This window comes from Columba livia, chromosome 7 (genome assembly GCF_036013475.1).
Source record: "Columba livia isolate bColLiv1 breed racing homer chromosome 7, bColLiv1.pat.W.v2, whole genome shotgun sequence".
Taxonomy (NCBI): domain Eukaryota; kingdom Metazoa; phylum Chordata; class Aves; order Columbiformes; family Columbidae; genus Columba; species Columba livia.
The window spans coordinates 742,501-761,754 of NC_088608.1; the positions used below are offsets into that span (position 1 = coordinate 742,501).

The 19,254-nt window shown below is 48.6% G+C and overlaps 1 protein-coding gene across 5 annotated transcripts in view; it reads right to left on the bottom strand.

Moving 5' to 3' along the window:
• Positions 1-3,003: 3,003 nt before the first annotated feature.
• Positions 3,004-19,254, bottom strand: part of GPD2 (glycerol-3-phosphate dehydrogenase 2) — a 54,846-nt gene continuing 38,595 nt past the window's right edge. For 4 of the 5 annotated variants that reach the window (XM_065070132.1, XM_065070135.1, XM_065070134.1 and 1 more), the window contains exons 9-17: positions 16,290-16,483; positions 11,794-11,928; positions 11,372-11,547; positions 10,721-10,852; positions 10,125-10,283; positions 8,974-9,086; positions 8,801-8,879; positions 8,597-8,695; positions 3,004-6,009 (exon numbers count right to left, since the gene is read on the bottom strand). In XM_065070132.1, the coding sequence (XP_064926204.1) occupies positions 5,884-6,009; positions 8,597-8,695; positions 8,801-8,879; positions 8,974-9,086; positions 10,125-10,283; positions 10,721-10,852; positions 11,372-11,547; positions 11,794-11,928; positions 16,290-16,483 (1,213 nt within the window). In that variant the 3' untranslated portion in view covers positions 3,004-5,883. Of the gene's footprint in view, positions 6,010-8,596; positions 8,696-8,800; positions 8,880-8,973; positions 9,089-10,124; positions 10,284-10,720; positions 10,853-11,371; positions 11,548-11,793; positions 11,929-16,289; positions 16,484-19,254 lie in introns of those variants that run through there. The other variant, XR_010473933.1, reaches the window with a different exon arrangement.

Sequence of the window (19,254 nt, forward strand, 5' to 3'; positions counted from 1 at the left end):
AACACCCACAAACACCCACAAACACCCACAAACACCCACATCTCCTCGGGTTTTCTTTTTTTTTAAAATCACACCCATTATGCTAAATAATTACATATATATATTTTTAGAGATTTGTTTATTAGAAACAAATTGTTCAAGACCCAAAGACTGATTTTAATGATCCAAAACAGAAATAAACGTTCTAGTCTATTACTGCCCTATACGGAATAAATCAATATTAAAACTAATTAACCCTTTTCAAAGGCGTTTTGTCTCGGGTTTTTATTTAATGGTTCAGTGAAACCTGAAATACTGACATAGCTGGATAAGCTCCATTTAAAGAATGGCCAATTTTGAAAACAATTTAGCAGCTTACCGTGATGAACATTTTTAAATCTGTATTTTTTTATTTAAATCAGGAAGAACCCGACAGGAGTAGACGGCAGATCAAACAGCCTCTTCGCTGCATGCAACGAGCTGCTTCAGCCACTCACCAAGATCAGCTACCGAGCTGAACCTGGAGTGTAAGAAATACACATTTCTTTCTAAGATTTCAAATAAAATATTGTAGCCAAGATTTTTCAAGCAATGCCTTGCAAGGTCTAGGTTTTTAGGGGAGGAATCCTCTACATTCCTAAACTCACAAATCCCTATGTGTCTGTGCATTACGAGCTTCTGGTGCAGGGGAACAGGGATCCAAAGGAACTGCTGCCTGGGAAATGAAATCAAAACCCAGCAGTCCGAGTTAGTGCTTCCTCCTTCCCGCGGAGCCGTCACAATTTACCTGGATCATCTCCTCACAGCACCAAGTCAAAATAACTTGGGTAGCATTTATCTGTTTCTGATTCATAAGGAAGATGTATTAATTGTTCTGCAATAGAGATTAGTCAGATCTTCGGAGAATTTGGCGAGAAACAAGCCCTGTTCACCGAGCTGGGCCGGTTCCCACATGCACATCCCTCCCCAGCAAATTACAGGACAAACTGGGGGGGGCAGAGGAGAAAAGCAGTAATTTATGAAAACACGGTACACCATAATTTAGCCATTTTTCTGCAATAAGGATGGCAAATGATTCATGGGGAAAAATGAAATATATTTCACTGTCAGTTGAATAGATCTAAGATTTACAGCTTCTTGACTTGGACAGGAAAAGCTCAGCTTGCATAGAAAAGAATTTGCAAATCAGTTAATTGTAGATATAGAAAAATAGTAATAATAATAATAATAATAAAAAAATGAATCTATGCACTTCAGTAGAATAAAGTGAGCGGGGAATCCAGCAGGAGAGGGAATTGCAGGCAGCGCGGTGCTGCGTGCGCCGCCTTTGTGAGGGACCTGCGAACCCCCGCGCCCCCCCGGCTCCTCCCGCCCGTGCCAGCGCTGCGGATCCCCCTCGGCGCGTCCGCAGCGCCTGGACAAACGGATCGCTTGGACAAACGGATCACTTGGACAAACGGCCACTGGTGCTTGGGCCAGCAGGACCCGGCTGGCGAGCTGCGGGTCAGCGCGGCAGCGCCCGCTTCAGACACCACCGATACCCCCGAACCCCAGCGCCAGGGAACAGAAACAGCCTCACCTGCCAACACGGGGAAGTTCGAGCGCAGCCCCAGCCTCTGGAGCCGCAGCCGCCGCTCTCGGGCTGCAGCGCTTCGGGGGGGCAGACAAAGCACAGTGGCCGATGCTGGCATGTGCTGAGCATCACACTCAGTTACATTTACAGTTAAAACTTCCCAAAATACCGGTCCCCCTGCTCACATCTGACTGGGTAACCTCTCATACGTGACAGTGCCTGCATGAGACTGTAGTGAAAAAGGCTGAGCAGGCTGGCGGCTTGCTCAGGGGAGCAGAATGTCATCTCTGCCTCTCTCTGCAAAGGGAGCGGGGGCAGAGGACCCGTGTGGCCGCACCAGCGGCACCTTCGGCGGGAGGACGGGAGCGGGGGCACCGGCAACCACACACCGGGGCTAAAACCTCGGGCTGAACACACCCATGCGCCCCAACCCCCTGGTTTTCAGCGAGGAGAAGCGACACTTACTGAGCAGCGAGGATTCAGCCCCACTGAAGATGGTTTTCTCCGCTCAACAGATGCAATCAGTTTGTATCTGACACGGGAAACACCCAGCTCAGGCATCAACGCTTAAATATTAATGTTGCTATGATATTCCGTATCATATTTGTGAAACGGGCTGCAGGGTGCAAGTGAACACAAGTTGCAATAAATGTGGATTTTGGAGCATTGAGGGGGTGCAAGGCCAGGGAACGCGGGGGAACTCCGCCGACAGCCCCGGCTCCGCTCCGCAGCCAACTGCCTCCATCTCCCCCGGCAGCCCCAGTGCCGCACCATCTTTGGGACAAAGATGCGCAGCAATCGTTCCCTGACACGTTACTCACACGCCACGGGTTCCATAAAATTCATAACGTTTGTCATGACTGCGGAGGCATCGGTCCTGGTGTTTCTGGGGGAGCTGTTCTGGCTGCACGTACACAACCCCCGTGCTCAGCACAGCTGCATCGCCCTGCTGGAATATCCCTATTACAAGTGTAAATTAAAACCTATAAAATAATATGGAGATTATAAAAATTGCGTTAAAACTGATAACAGCTTTACTGATTTACTGACAATGAAAATATATAGCATTTTTTTTCTGCCAGAACATTTATCAACACACGGCAACCCCGGACTAACTTGACATGTAAAATGATCAAAATGGATTATGAAATCTCTTCCGTTCATTCCTATTGATTTTGGTGATGACAGAATTCATCAGTGTGCAGAGGGACCCGTGTGGCTGGGCTGTGATTGCCGAGCCCCCACCCCGGGAATGCCGAGCGCCAAATTAACTCCTCACTTTCGCTTTTAAACCGGCAAGTGCAAAATTCTGAGCTAAAACGGGAAAGCAGGGACAAAACTACGTCATGTTTACCGAGCGTCCATCTGAACGTTTGTCCTTTAAAAATCAACTTTTCCGAGGCTAATCAAAGTTATTTTTGTGACTGCCACAACAAACTGCCAGCACAGGGACCGTTTGTAATCACTTTTATTGATTCATGCTTTCAGTTCTTACTCAGTTAAAAACAAGGCACATTAAATACATCCTCTTATTGCTCTATAAATGCATGCGGCTCATTCTGTATATCAAAAGTAATAAATAACGGCAGTAAAACACCAAGACAGTTATAAAAATGACAACCCAGCCTCAAACACAGTATGTAAGAGTTCAGCCCAGAACAGCAACCTAACGAAATACCCAGGTGGCACATGTAAGACATGCAGAGCGAGCGGCTGTGTGCACAGACACACGCGTATTGACCCACGCCTAGGGATGGACACGCTGCACGTACGCGCACACCGCCCCGGGCAGCCCACTGAAAACACCAAGTAACCAACCCCACCAGAAATCCAGCTCCCACCTCAAAAAGAAAGAAAAGAGAAATAAAAAGACAAATCACTGTTTATTTTCCACCCGGGATCAGAACGATGCCAGACAGGGACGTTTGCAACTCTTTCTACAGAACATTTAAAGGGAAAAAAAATCACAAGCCAACACAAAGCCAGCATTCCCGAACACAAACGTGAGGGGATAAATAAATACTTGTAGATCTTCACGTACACACGTCGCTGTTTCAGCAACACATGCAGTTCTCCCACGGCACAAGGACAAGACCTCGCTGCGCCGCACACAGCGCAGGGGAGCGCGGCAGCAAAGAGCCTGGGACACAGCAAACTCAGACCGGGAAGCCCCCAGGTCCCCGCCCGCCTGCGACACGGCACCGGGAGCACCGCGCGGGAGGAAGCACACGCTGGCGCTACAGGTAGACCTGTGCTGTTCATCCTTAACAGTGCCGCTTATACGGGACCGCAGAATGTTTCTTTAAACCACACAACAGATGTTAAATATAGTAAGCGTTTGTCTTTCCGTGGCCTGGAAAAGGTCTCGTTACTTTCTTTTTCTTAAATTATTGTTAATAATAGAAACTTAAGCCCTTCCCTCTTCCCTTGCTCACTGAACCGGAGCAACCTGTGCACTGTGCGTCCATTTCCCCAGCCCTGCCGCACATGTGAAACCTGCTTCTGTGCTCCCATTTGGAAAGGGTTTGCAAGCAAGGGGCTGGGTCAAACATTTACACTTTACCTGAATTGCTGGAACGTATTCCAAACAGCAAAGTTTCCAGGAGCACAGGACCAGAGCCCTTGGTCCAGGAACCCTCTGAGCCTCGTTAACACAGGTAAGCCGGGCTCACAGCCTGCGCCTCATTAACACGGGTAAGCCCGGCTCACAGCCTGCGCCTCGTTAACACGGGTAAGCCCGGCTCACAGCCTGCGCCTCGTTAACACAGGGCCCCTCACCAACACCTGCGCTTGGGTACAAAGCCGCCCACAACAAACATTAACATGCAAAAACCAGCTGGAAAGCGTTTTACCCAAGACCGTCCCCTTCCTTCCAGATTTTACCGGTTGTTTGGACTGACAGAAATACAACCATTTACTGAATTTCAAGCAAGGCCTGCCAGGATTTTATAGTCTACTGGTTTTGAACACCTGATTTATTTTGTTTAAAGGACACCTCACCTGTACTTGCAACGGTCCACACTAACGCTCCTCACCATCCCCATCTTGTGTATGTAATCATTTTCCCCTTTAAAATACTAAAGTAATCTCTGCTCTTCATCACTGTGCTGTTATTTTCCATTAGTGAAAGTGGTGACATCAGTTAAAATGCATTTTACACAAGTAGAAATTGTGACACCCTGGAACTGAAGCTTGGTTTTGATTTGTAAATTGGTATTTTATGCCCAAAGGATAGAACAGAATGACAAATTCATCAATAAACCAATTCCGATGTTCTCCCTTCCTCGCTCTACAGAGCCGGGATCTCCCAGCCGATGCCGGCCCGGCCGGTCTCACCGCAGAAAGGCCAAGAGCCGCGTTGGTGAAAGCAGCTCCAGTAAGTGGTCCTAGTTTGGTTGGCTTTTCTATTAATCTGCTGAAAAATAGCCCTTTCTCTTTTCTATAAAACTTAGCGGAACGCAAACCAAATTTCACTGTTTCACTTTGTGTCTGAGAATTTTTAAAATACATAATTAAGACTTACGCCAACAAAAACTGCTGTGTTCTGCACAACAGTGTTTGTCCGAAACTGGAAACACTATGAAGTGCTTACGGCATAAACCAGCACCTACTGGACAATGCTGTTTATTGAGGGAAGCTTATTTCTATTAATATGGGAGAACGGAAAGCTGTCCCCTAGCTCTTAACTAAATCATCAGCCTGGGTGATTAATCAAAATGTCTTGTAGTCTTCCAGCTTCATACCGCTGGTATTTCTGTCTGGCCAAGCACAGGTACCACTGAAATAACAGCCAACGAAAGAGCAAAGCCAGACAGCTACCAAAGGTTCTGATGGCTCTGCCCCATCATCACCACCTCGGCAAGTGCTGCTTCTGCTCTTCCTGCGATACCATCCCCAGCCCAGGACATCAGCGTCCCCTCCCCGCTCTGTGTTGAAGAGAACGGATTGACAGCGTTTAAACAATAAACACATATTTGCAAAACCCAATGCAATGCACTTACAGACAGGATTCACTTTCTGAGCACAGGTGGTTTTTTCCGAAGGTCAAGGCAATATAAAAGTTAATGAACAAGGCAATACGTGTGCTTGTGCGTGCACACACATCTTCCCAGACTGTACTCCCGAACTCTTGTTCACCAACTCCTAGAGCTAAAGAATACCCAACCCCAAAGGCCACATACTGGAGTATTAAGAGCTGCGCAGAAAACCATGACTAACGAAAACAGCTGTGTTTTTGTGGAGCTACACCGACGGGCAGCCCCCGGCCGCCTGCCGCAAGCAGGAGGACGAGCAGCACTGGAATGTTCCTGCGCGGCGGCGGCCGGGCGGGCTCAGAGCCCCCCGCCGCTGCGGTCCACCGAGATCAGCACCCGCTGCCGCAGGTTCTCCTCCGCCGTCTTCATCAGCACCGCCAGCCGGCTGCCCGACACGTGGCCCTTCTGGATGGCGCTCATCAGCTGCGACACAGGACAGAGCAGCCGTTAGGGGGACACCACAGAGAGCCGCGAGAGACACCCCGGGGCGGTCGGTGCCACCAGCTCCGCTGCACGAGGGGACACGGCCCCCGGAGCTGCTGGCCCTCGGACAAAGTGATTACTGAACACACAGAACTGATCCTTCCATGTAAAGCAAAACTGGTGTGCGGCTTTTCAAAGACTCACCTCAAAGCTCATTGACATTTTCCGGCGTTACCAGCGGAGCTTTTGGCAAGGAATGGGTGGTAGAAGTACCAAATGCGATCCCTTTGGAAGCAACTGTGCGGGCACCCACCAACAGCAGGGTTTCTTCAGGGACACTTAAGGATGCAGGAGAACCCATTGATTTCATGGGGTGACTTTTTTCTTTTTTTTTTTTTTAATTTTTTAAATTTGTTTGCTATCCACAAGACGTAACTAAGGGCACAACACCATTCCCGACGTGCCACTGCCCGGGCCGTTCCCTCTGCCCTCCTCTGTAGAGACGGCACACTTGACTTCCACAATTCCTTCAAATCCAAATTCCTTTATAGACTTTTAAAACTAATTTGCCTTTAAGTCCTTGAAACTGGACTCAGCTCTATCTTAACGAACACACACTGGTGCTAAGATTTTAGTTAATTCTGCTTTATCCCATGGATAAAGGGAGCATTAGACTTGAAATTACATGCAGTCAGCTTGTCAAAGACTACTATGGAAAGCAATCAGCACTTAGAAAATGCAATTTCTTACTCCCATCAAGTGCTAAGAATCCTTCAGATCTCTTCCCTTCCATAGGTAAGTCTATTAATAATACCTGCGGCTGGACCTATGCAAATGTGTTACGAACCCCGCCAAAGCCGGCAGGAGCACCCAGGAGGGGAAGCGCCCTAAACAGGTCCTAAACACACAAATCCTGCTGGAAAATCCTCCCCGCGCTCTCCACACCGGTATCTGAGCTGCCCTGGCAATGCGAGCCAAACGGCAGCACTTGGCACCGCTCCACTCCCCATCCGGCACAACGCTGCCCTGTGCTCTAATATAAACGTCCACAAATATTTGCACACGGCTTTCCACAAGCATTCTGCCCTAAAATGCAATTACCTGAAAGTTTTCAGAAAGCAAACACAAAAGTATTGGGAACTGACTTAAAAGATCCATTAACAAAAAATAAATTAAGCATTCAATGTATTTTGTTCCTTCCATGGCAACCTCCTGCTAGCTGGTCAGCCTCGGGCGCTGAGCACCAAGCGCCACCGGGCAATATTCACATTGCACCGGGAAACGTACGGGAGAAGCCAGGAACCAGTTTTACACAACTAACAGTGAACTATACCAAAACTTGCCTCCTGTATTTCACAGGCACTAAGACTTGGGGCAGGCAAGTCCTAATGAGACTGTTAGCACAGTAAAGCAAAAAACCCCAGAAAGCCACCAAAAACATCCACAGAAGGTATAATCACTCGTCGTTTCAACTTCTTAACCACAGTGTATCCAAATGAACCAAATTATAGTTCAACACGGCCCTGAGAGTAAATGGTGGGTTCCCCGCCCCCAGTTAATGGCAGTTTAATGCGGAGGGCTGTCGGGTGACCCCGTTCCACAGCCAGAAACACAGCTGGACGTTCTCTTACATTTGAGCACAAACTGTTTTGTCTTTCTGCCCCGTGGTCTGTTTGGGCTGTCCCCCCGTTCCCCAAGCACATTTCAGCTAGCTAGCTAAATTGCTGCATTTTAGGCCAATAAATAGTCCTTTTTTCTAATGCTGGACACAACCTGTGAAAATTTCCTGCATTTAGATTCAACAACGCTGCTCTTATCTACAGCTCATCTCGAGAGAGACAATTACCATTTCCTCTGCCTTGATCTTGTTTGTTTAACTTGACACAGTGAAGAAAGGGCTGACATTGACCAAAATCCCCAGCATTAATTTCTCTCATGTTCGGCATCCATCATTGCCAGCGGGCGGGACGGCCGCGGCAGTCACTCCACACACCACGCCAGGAAAGGCTCCTCAGAAGCACAGCTGGCAAACCGCACACCCAACGGGAGCCCCAACAGCACCCGGAATTCTGCTTGAAAGCCCTGCAAAAAGCAGGTGGTCACTGTTTCACATACAGACTGAGAAAACGTCAGCCAACCCAGGAGTTAAAATGGGATTACATGGACTGGGTGTGCGTTAATCACAAGCTCATTCTTGAAAATATTCAAAATAGTTTGGAAACTATCAGTCACTTAAGAGGCCCAGATAAATGCCAGTGTGCGTAACTGTGCCCTGCAGCTTCCAATGGACAATTGTGTCATTTTGAATGTGTCCAAATAGCATTTCTGTACTAAAAAAAAGCCAAGCTCAGGTCTGTGGTATACTTTGTAAACTGGACCTGTTCTTTGGGTCTTACTGTAAAAAGTCCTTGAATTTCAAAGTTGCTTGAGGATGGCTTTGCGTGTCACCTCTCCCGTCACTACAGCATCTACTCAGGCACCGCTCACCTCGTCCCCAGCCCAGCCCTTCAGCAAAGGGGGACAAAAATGAACCCCTATGCCTTTTTCACTGAAGTTATGGCTGCTCTTGTGACAAAGAAACACCCACCTGTAAAAACTCATTGAGCTCCACCTGCCCGTTTTTGTTCAGATCCACTTCATTTAGAATCTCATGAAGAGTATTCTCAGCAATTTGCACACCGATGCTCTAGACAACAAAAAGCACAACTGTGTCAGCCGGACTGTTCAGCACTATTTCTCTGAAATTCAGATAAGAGGCTTAAAAGGGAAACTAAACACAAGGAAACGTTACCTCCAAGACACGCTGCACATCCAGTATAGTAATAAAGCCTTTCTTGTCCTTGTCAAACATGTGGAATCGCTTCTCGTACCTGCAAGACAAGGATGAGCAGTGGGAAAAACTGCACTCAGGAGAGCGACGGGTATTAATTGCGAGCAGCAGCAGAACTCTCTTACTTTACTCACCTTTCAATATCCGAAGGCAGGAGGCTGATTTCAGAGCTGTCTGTTAATTGATCCGTTTTTACTTTGTAGCCCATTTCATAATAGAGAAATTTTTTAGCAGCTTCAAGTTCTTCCTACAACAAAAAAAAAAGAAAGGAGAAAACTGTATATCTGAGGAACAGCAAGTTCTTACACAATTATTTTTAATGTAGTATTTATTAGCTTCTTCCACTTCACTAGAATTTAGCTGAGGTCCAAAAAATTAAGCAGATGATAGCTGAAAAGTATTTAAAAATAAGCTGGGCTTAGGCACTTTGAAGTCTTGAAGAGATATCAAGTCTAGTAAAGACTCTTAATGGCAGCGTAAGTGCTCCTGGCACCCCAGCACGCCTTCGGTCACACACGGCACATCCACCTCTCACGAAGAACGGCACTCGCAGGCTGGGCCCGCAAAATGTCGTTTACCTCACAGCCCACGTCTTAGCACCGAGTTTCACCGCACTGTCCAAAATCCACAGAAAATCAGGAGGCTCAACACCAGGCAGGTTCTTTATGCTTTAAACCAGTTTTCTTTTCAAAGTTCAGTGCAAGGTCTGCCAGATTTTTAGTTAGCGATAAGCACGAGACGTACAAGAAGTACCGCAGAGCAGAGCTGTTCCTCCAGCCGGGGGACACCAGCCGCGGGTCTGCGAGCGACACAGCCCCTGCCACGGAGGCACCAGCACGGAAGAGCCTGCAGGCCCTGGTTCTGTGTTTGAACGGGTTGTGCGTTTGGCTCCTGAACAGGAACGCAGGGTCCGCTCCCTTCCAGGGACACGGCACACAGAATGAGTGACAGCGATCACAAGATCCCCCTTTTCTGAGGCAGATCCCTTGAAAAGTGTCAGTAACCAAAATATTTGAACAGGAGTGGGGTAGTAATGCCAAGTCTGCTTTAATTTTTAAACCTGGGGAACAGGAGGACACAGATCTTCACCTTCCCCACACCTCCAGCCAACACCAGCTCATTTCACAGCTACTTGATGAAGTCTTTATAAAGAAACACGCCAAGTGAATCATTCTCTCAGGAAGAAAGCATCACTTCAAGTTTCCTATTCAACTAATTTAGATCGTTAACATGGCACCTACTTCAGAAAAACAAAACAGTTTCGGACAAAAAAGGCCCTTGGTACCTTTTTTTTCTGCTCGCTCCAGTTAAGTTCCTTGCCCATGATATCCACGATCCTCGGCAGGGCCTCCTCCGCAGCCTGCACGTTCAGAAAGGCCAGGCGAGTGCGCCGGGAAATCATGTCCACGGCCGTGCGGGCGTACTCCCTGACGCCATACACCACCTGCGGCAACAGCGGGGACGCGGCTGAGCCAGCAGGCGGGCGCCGCCCCACGGCGCGCCGCGCACCGCAAACCACGCCACAAAGCCACTGTTCTGCTGCCAGTTCCCACCCAACCGAGAGAAGGCTCTGAAAAGCTCCCTTTGCCTTGGAACGTTTCATAAAATTTATCTGGAATCAAATCTGTACACGTGAAATAAAAAGCTATACCTTGTACAATTAAGATATTTAATCATATATAAATATATTAATACTTGTATGTTTTTACATAAAAATAATGCATAGTCTGGTGAAGGGGAAAAAATAGAACAGAAGCAACATCCAGACCCCACCAAAGGAAAGGGCTTATAGAGCTGTTTTACAGAGCGAGACCAACCTGCGCTAGAACCTGCTTATCCCAAGAGAAGAATCGAAGAATATTATGTAGTTTTTCCACATACCTCAGCTTCAATATAAGGAAATTCAGATACCAGCCGTTTTCCGACAATAGGCCATCTCTTCCCTGTAACTTGGGCTATTTTGGCCACCTCGTAAGCCTTGTCACCATACGTCGAAGCCAGATGCTGAGCCACCTGTGGAGTTGAAAACAAATTCAATATTTCAATATTGAAAACAAATTCAATATACACATGTTCTTCTTGTCAATTCTCTTCTCACCAATAACAAATAGGCTGAGCAGGGTACTGGATTTCGATCGTGTGGGTGGAAACTACCTGGGCTGTGACTGGGTCAGACCAGCACTGACACCACTGTAGGTGTCAGTGTGACTGTGAGGAGCGATGCTCCAGCTCTTCGGCTACACTGGGATCACAACTTAGGCAGAGATTTTGTTGGGCTCAAAGGAAGACAGACCCCAGCATGCCATACCCTTTGACAGCAGGAAACAGTCAAGACTGGCAGGAAGGGAAAAGGGAAGAAAAGAAGAACAGTTACTAGAATTCATTATTATTAAAACGGTCTTTGCCCCAGCCAGATAATAAGCTCTTATCAGGCTCAGAGCTTTGCACGAGCTATGCTGCCACTTGATCTAGTGGGGAAACAAAACCCTCCAGTGCAGAAACACCTGAGCACCAAGAGAAACCACCACTCACCTCACTTTCGAGTCCGTAGTCCTGGACCAGCCGGATGTAGAGCGTGGGGCTCCAGTCCTCGGCCCCCTCGAGCTGCAGGCTGATGGTCCTGCTGGAGCCGGCCCGCAGGCTGTGCGCCTGCACCGCCGCGTCCAGCGCGTCCTGCGCCATGGCGCGGTACGTCGTCCACTTCCCACCTGCAACCACACGCGCACCTCTTGGTTTGGGGAGGGCGAGCGCAATGCCCAGTTGGTATGTACTGTAGATATTGTATATATCGCATTATTCTTGCTAGACTTGCTCCAACAAGCCAGTCATGCTACCACTGACAGATCATTATCTAGTTGTAGGAACACGAAGGATTGTTTTGCAATGGGAAACGTTCTGAATAAAAGACACCGGGGAAGCCCAAAGCAGCTGTACTGTAAGAGAACGTAAAGTACCTGCTATGGTGACAAGGCCACTGTCGCTAATGGTGACAACGTGATTCCGGGATATCGACTGCGTGTCTTTGGAGTTGGGGTCTGTGACCAGAGGACGAATGCCGCTCCACGCTGCCAACACGTCTCCTCTTCTCACTGTCCGGAGCAAAGACCAGCAGAGTGAACCAGAACTGCTGGTGTTTACCCCCATCCCACCCATGGCCTTCGTGGTGTTGCCTCCCAGCAGGTACTGGCTCTGAAACAAGGACCACAGCACACCACGCTTGCTGAGCAACCCAAAAGCGGGAGAAGATTCTCCAAAGTGACGGGATAAGCTGGGCAGCACTGCCGGGACTGGGATCAGTAACACTCTCCAGCCCAAAACAAAGGCAGAGGGGTTCATTTTTCACACCTGTTAAAACTCCAACACGATAGAGATACCTGGGAACTGAGCCACCAACAGCTGTCCCTCACTCATCACCTCAAAAAACCCCAAAACCCCCCAAAAAAACCCAAACCCTACCAAAACCAAAGTACACACAGCCCAGCACCAGGTCTCCTTCTTTGCTTGTGCTGACAGGACATTTCTTACTTTAGAAACTGAAATAAAGTCTGTTCCACATGAGCATAACCTTTGCTTTCAGGACTTCAAAGCTTCTCTCTAACTTGTAGGTTACTTATCCAGGTTTTCCTGTTGACAAGCGACCTGTATCTCATCAGAAGTGCACATGCACCAGGAGGCAGGTTATGGCAGGGCCGTGGTGAGCTGTGGCATATCCCCAAACTCGCACCAGCGTTCAGTACAGCACACAACCCAAAAGGGCCCAGGCATCTCACACCAACGGCTCCTCCTCCAGAACACTGTCCCACCCACCAGAAACCTCGCTAAACGGCCATTTACTTATTTCTTCCTTGTGCTGCTCCTCTGCCCCCTGTCCGGTTACAAGCACATCCCTCACCTCTGCCCCCTGTCCCGTTACAAGCACATCCCTCACCTCTGCCTCCTGTCCCGTTACAAGCACATCCCGCACCTCTGCCTCCTGTCCGGTTACAAGCACATCCCTCACCTCTGCCTCCTGTCCGGTTACAAGCACACCCCTCACCTCTGCCCCGTCCGGTTACAAGCACATCCCTCACCTCTGCCTCCTGTCCGGTTACAAGCACATCCCTCACCTCTGCCTCCTGTCCGGTTACAAGCACATCCCTCACCTCTGCCTCCTGTCCCGTTACAAGCACATCCCTCACCTCTGCCTCCTGTCCCGTTACAAGCACATCCCTCACCTCTGCCCCCTGTCCCGTTACAAGCACATCCCTCACCTCTGCCCCCTGTCCGGTTACAAGCACATCCCTCACCTCTGCCTCCTGTCCGGTTACAAGCACATCCCTCACCTCTGCCCCCTGTCCGGTTACAAGCACACCCCTCACCTCTGCCTCCTGTCCCGTTACAAGCACATCCCTCACCTCTGCCCCCTGTCCCGTTACAAGCACATCCCTCACCTCTGCCTCCTGTCCGGTTACAAGCACATCCCTCACCTCTGCCTCCTGTCCCGTTACAAGCACATCCCTCACCTCTGCCTCCTGTCCGGTTACAAGCACACCCCTCACCTCTGCCCCCTGTCCCGTTACAAGCACATCCCTCACCTCTGCCTCCTGTCCGGTTACAAGCACATCCCTCACCTCTGCCCCGTCCGGTTACAAGCACATCCCTCACCTCTGCCTCCTGTCCGGTTACAAGCACATCCCTCACCTCTGCCCCGTCCGGTTACAAGCACATCCCTCACCTCTGCCCCCTGTCCGGTTACAAGCACATCCCTCACCTCTGCCCCCTGTCCGGTTACAAGCACATCCCTCACCTCTGCCTCCTGTCCGGTTACAAGCACATCCCTCACCTCTGCCTCCTGTCCCGTTACAAGCACATCCCTCACCTCTGCCTCCTGTCCGGTTACAAGCACATCCCTCACCTCTGCCTCCTGTCCGGTTACAAGCACATCCCTCACCTCTGCCTCCTGTCCGGTTACAAGCACATCCCTCACCTCTGCCTCCTGTCCGGTTACAAGCACATCCCTCACCTCTGCCCCGTCCGGTTACAAGCACATCCCTCACCTCTGCCCCCTGTCCGGTTACAAGCACATCCCTCACCTCTGCCTCCTGTCCCGTTACAAGCACATCCCTCACCTCTGCCCCCTGTCCCGTTACAAGCACACCCCTCACCTCTGCCCCGTCCGGTTACAAGCACATCCCTCACCTCTGCCCCCTGTCCGGTTACAAGCACATCCCTCACCTCTGCCTCCTGTCCGGTTACAAGCACATCCCTCACCTCTGCCCCGTCCGGTTACAAGCACATCCCTCACCTCTGCCCCGTCCGGTTACAAGCACATCCCTCACCTCTGCCTCCTGTCCCGTTACAAGCACATCCCTCACCTCTGCCTCCTGTCCGGTTACAAGCACATCCCTCACCTCTGCCCCCTGTCCCGTTACAAGCACATCCCTCACCTCTGCCCCCTGTCCGGTTACAAGCACATCCCTCACCTCTGCCCCCTGTCCGGTTACAAGCACATCCCTCACCTCTGCCCCGTCCGGTTACAAGCACATCCCTCACCTCTGCCTCCTGTCCCATTACAAGCACATCCCTCACCTCTGCCCCCTGTCCGGTTACAAGCACATCCCTCACCTCTGCCCCCTGTCCGGTTACAAGCACATCCCTCACCTCTGCCCCGTCCGGTTACAAGCACATCCCTCACCTCTGCCTCCTGTCCCATTACAAGCACATCCCTCACCTCTGCCCCCTGTCCGGTTACAAGCACATCCCTCACCTCTGCCTCCTGTCCGGTTACAAGCACATCCCTCACCTCTGCCTCCTGTCCGGTTACAAGCACATCCCTCGTGCCAGCGCTGATTTCTCAGCAGACTTCAAGGAAGAAAAGCTGAAGGCACCGAGTAGTCACAAAAGCCCTTAACAGCGGTAGGAAAACACCCTGGCCTCTGAAAGTCACTTTTTGTTTTTCTTTTCAATGTATAACACCCATAGAGAATTTAATGAAATTAAGTTTGCTGCTTATTAAATTCGCAATAGAAAAACTGACTGATTTACTTTTTGCTGAAGTCCTCGGAACATTGTTTTTTTTTTTTTAATACAACTTACAAATAAATGATAATTGAAAATCAGTAACGGGGTGTAAAAATATCCCCAAAGAACACAAAATAGATTTCAGAAATCAATGGTGCTCTGCCAGCATGTTTAACCTGCCAAAATGAAGTGTTAATCACAGAAATAAGATACCATATTACGTTTATAAACTAATGAAACTAGAAAAAGCAGCATGCGTGACACTATAATTAAACAGTTGGAACACATCCAAGCCTGTGTAAGTTGATAACCCTGGCACTGTCTCTGGCAGCAAAAAGGCAGGTCTGCAGCGCGTTGATATGGGCAGCACAGTTGTTAATTCAATAACAAGCAATCTATAAACACTGCTAATTGCACATGTGAAAAACAGCGTGCGCCCAGGTAGGCTTCACTCGGGAGAATTAAACACTCCGTAATGTGCCTCGCAAAATCTGTCTTGTTCACCGTCTTAACTCTAGCAGGTACCTGTCTGCCCTACCACACTTATTCACATCGACTTCTGCTCAGGAAGCTTGAAGGGACATTTCCTGGAGACCTCTTCAAATTCTGTGTGATACAGAGCCATCAGTTATCCACTTCGGAAAGAAGCGCTCCAGCACTTCCAGCCCCCGGACAGCGAGTTTTCCTGACCCTGAGGGTGCCGCACTGCTCCTGCCCGAGTGCTTTCACATCGGCTTTAATGCTGCTGCTACGGCAGAAATGCAGAAGTACAAACGCTTTTACAGAATAATTTAAACCAAACCAAAACCCCAGGGCTCTGAAGGAAAGAAGCCTCTCTCCTTTACGCCAGCCCAGTCAGAGCAGGGCAGCGTCTTACAGTGAACCTGCTCTCAGCTCCGGAAGGGAACTTTTTATACATTCTCCTTTTTGCCCATTACACTTTCCTCTCCCACTGAACACTGAAACTATTCGATATTTACCGTATCAGGAAAAAGTGCATTCTAAGAATAGTGTGCCTAGAGAATCGGAAATGAAAACAAAGACATGGGAAAAGTCAGAAAAGCTTTCTTTAAGAACAGCAGGTGAGTTATTTAAGCATAACAGGATGAACTGGCCCAGCTCTGCGCAATGTTAATGCTGCCGCTGCCCTGAGGTGAGCAGGGTGACCTGGCTGCGAGCGGGACAGTCAGTGCCAGCCGGGGAGAGGCGTGTGAAATCTCAACATGCAGACAGCAAACAGTTTCCATCTAAATAGTCCAAGTAGAGCAGGCGTAGCTGGGAAAAACACTGTTTTATCTCTCTGATGCATAGATTGAGATGACACTTCTGTCCCACCAGGCTAAAAACAGCCAGGTGCACCAGAACCACCGTTACCAGGCACAAAAAACCCAAGCGAGAAGCGTTTGCTCCAGCCGCACAGACCCACCGGCACCCTCCCGGGCAGCGTTACCTTCCACGTCCACGCTCAGGTAGTTGCGCACTTCGTTCAGAATGAAGTTGATGTCCTCCTCGGTGGGGATGGGGTGGGAGGTGACGTCGGTCGGGCTGTCCGTGGTCCCCGCGATCGTCATCTTCTCCCAGGGCAGGAAGAAGATGACGCGCCCGTCGCTGGTGGCCGGGTCCAGCAGGCCCATGTGGTCAGGGCTGCAATACAGAGGGGACGGGGGTCAAAGAGCTCGGGCAGCGCCCGGATTCTGCTCCTGCACACCTTGGACCCCAGATAAAGTAACGGCACCGCACCTTTGTTCTTAGGTCAAATGACTCAAAAATAATAATAATAATAATAATAATAATAATAAATCTGAGATCTCACCCATGGCCGTGACCTGACTTCAAAAGGTAGCGCCAGAAGTTTACAGAAATAACACCCTCAAATGTGATGCTCAGATATTGTTAGAGTTTAGTTCCTAAGCGAGCTAGCAGAACACAACCTTAAATGGAGCAACCAGGCCTCTGGCATCTCACATCTCCATTTGCTCTTGGAAATCTTGCCCGTTGGAATTTCAAATGCACACATTTGGAAATTTTAAAACAGTGATTGCCTGAAACTCATCATGGAACGAACAACTGCTTTTAATCAGAAAACAGACAATAACTTATATTATGGCACAAAGGAAAAGGCTCAAACAGAATGCACATTAAGATGGAAGAAATAAGAACCTTAGTTCTGCTTTGAGGCATCTAAGTAGCTAAGAAGAAAAATTAAACTTGAAATATTATTGACCCAAGTTATCAATTACCTGTGCCCCAAACAGGGTAAAGACATAAGAAATCTCGATTACTTCTACAACCTGTGCTCACAGAAAGGGCCGAGGGTTAATAGTGGGAAGAAAAAGTAGCAAAAGCAAGAGAAGAGCAGGATTGAAATGGTAAGAATGGCCGGGACACTGAAAACGTCCCCGGCGCGGCAGCCGCGGCACAAACGCCCACAGGCCCCCGAGGGTTCCACCAGGAGATACGTTCCAAGTGCTCCCAGCTCCCACCGCAGCGTTCCCGAACCGGGAGCTGCCTTTTGAGGGAAAAAAGGCAAAATACACCACCTCCACAGCGACCTACACCAACTAACTGCATGCTAGTATCCAGAGACGGTTTTTTAAATTTATTTATGCCAGTCCTAGAAGCAGAATGATACAGCCAAACGGAGAAAAGCGTTAGTTCTTTGTACAGGGAATTTTAACTTATGTATAAATGTTTCCCAGTATAATGTAGGAAAAACAAAACAAAACATATACCCATGTGTGCAGAACCAGTTATCACTTATTAAATAGCTCTGCTTATACTTTGGAAAACAAAAAGCTGCTGCCAACACTTTGGAGCGAACAGCCCTTCTGGAGCAGAGCACTGACGCTGCAGGACCCGCGGCTGCGGAGCGGGGACCGAGCTGGGAACAAGGACCAGAGCGGAACGACTCAACGGCCTCAGATACCAACACAATCAGCTGCACGCAGACAAAGACCTGTTGGATGCAAATTACCTATTTAAGAGAGCCACAAGCTGAACCACTGAATATTTCATTTTCAGGAAGCCTAAACTGCTCGTGGAAGGGAAGTTTTCAATATCTGGAAAGGCTAGAAGAGAAGCTGAAAATTTCATATATAGCATGTATATTAGAACATTTTTTAGATGATATTTATAGACAGCTTAAGCCTACAGTCGGAGAAGTACAATTTAATAGGGGAAGTCAACACAGATTTGTGAAAGGTAAATCACGTCAGACAAATGATTACTTTTGAAAATGAAAAAGCTATTGATTTAGAGGCAGAGGAAACCAGAGATTTAATATATGGTATCAGAATATTCAGAAAACTTTAGACGTTCTCTCAAAAGTATGATTTTTTTTTAATGTGATTTCATAAAACCTATTCAAAATGAGGAAGAGAAAGAAGTAACGACTTAAAGCTCAGTTTCACCACACCACCTATGGACTGAAGTGTTTTCAATTAGATTACACAGCAAACAATAAGAAAGGATGGAACAGTTTTCCATGTGCCAATTAATTTACTGAATTAATGACTACCGGCTGTCCTGGGAAGCTCCCTCTCAATCTCCTATTGCTATGTTTGTGCCATCTTATAGAAATAATTGAAAAGCCACCAAAACAAATTCAAATTAAAGCGTTCCCATCAAAAACGAGCATCCTAGCGCTCAAATACTGGCTGTGACGGGACTCCGAGGCGTCTGACCAAAGCACCGACACATGCAGCTCAAGAGCAAATGTGTGACTTTCCGGGCAGAACTGAGGGTCACCAGCACAGTTCACCTGGAATCTGGAATGCAGAGCACAGAGGAAATTTAAAATAATAACTAAAAAAAAGGCAGAAAACATCAGAAATTTGTCAGAAGGGGTGGGTAAAACCTCTTGGACTCATGGGCACGTTTGGGGCAGGAAGCCTGTCCCAACAAAAGGAGCCCAAACCCCTGTGCTTTAGCAGAGAATAGACTTCAACCATAGGGAGGGACAGGGGCGAACTGCAGCTCCTAGAATAGCCCTGAAAATAGAACTAATGAGCGCAGGAATACTGGGACTATTAATGAAGAACATAAATGAGTAAGAAGCCCATGGGAGATGAATGCATTATGTTAACATTAGTTTTACAAAATCTTAGCTGTGTTTATACCCTGAAACCTCCACCTGTTATAAAATCTTCATTTCCGCGAGTCTGGGCCAAAATTCTGCAAAACATTTTCCCCAGGGCAGGTGGATGCAGTGAAACAATGTCTGCTTGTCAGGAGCAGCCCGTGGCACCGGGAGACCTGGTACGGGTTGGAATACACACCTGGGGCGTGTTCACGCCGGGCAGCTCCCGGGCTGAGCCGCGAGCGAGGGAACCCGGCGCGGTTCCGCCGTGCGGGCAGACACGATTTCACACGAGAAGTCAGGCCCACCCGCTGACACACGCCAGGGAACACGCAGA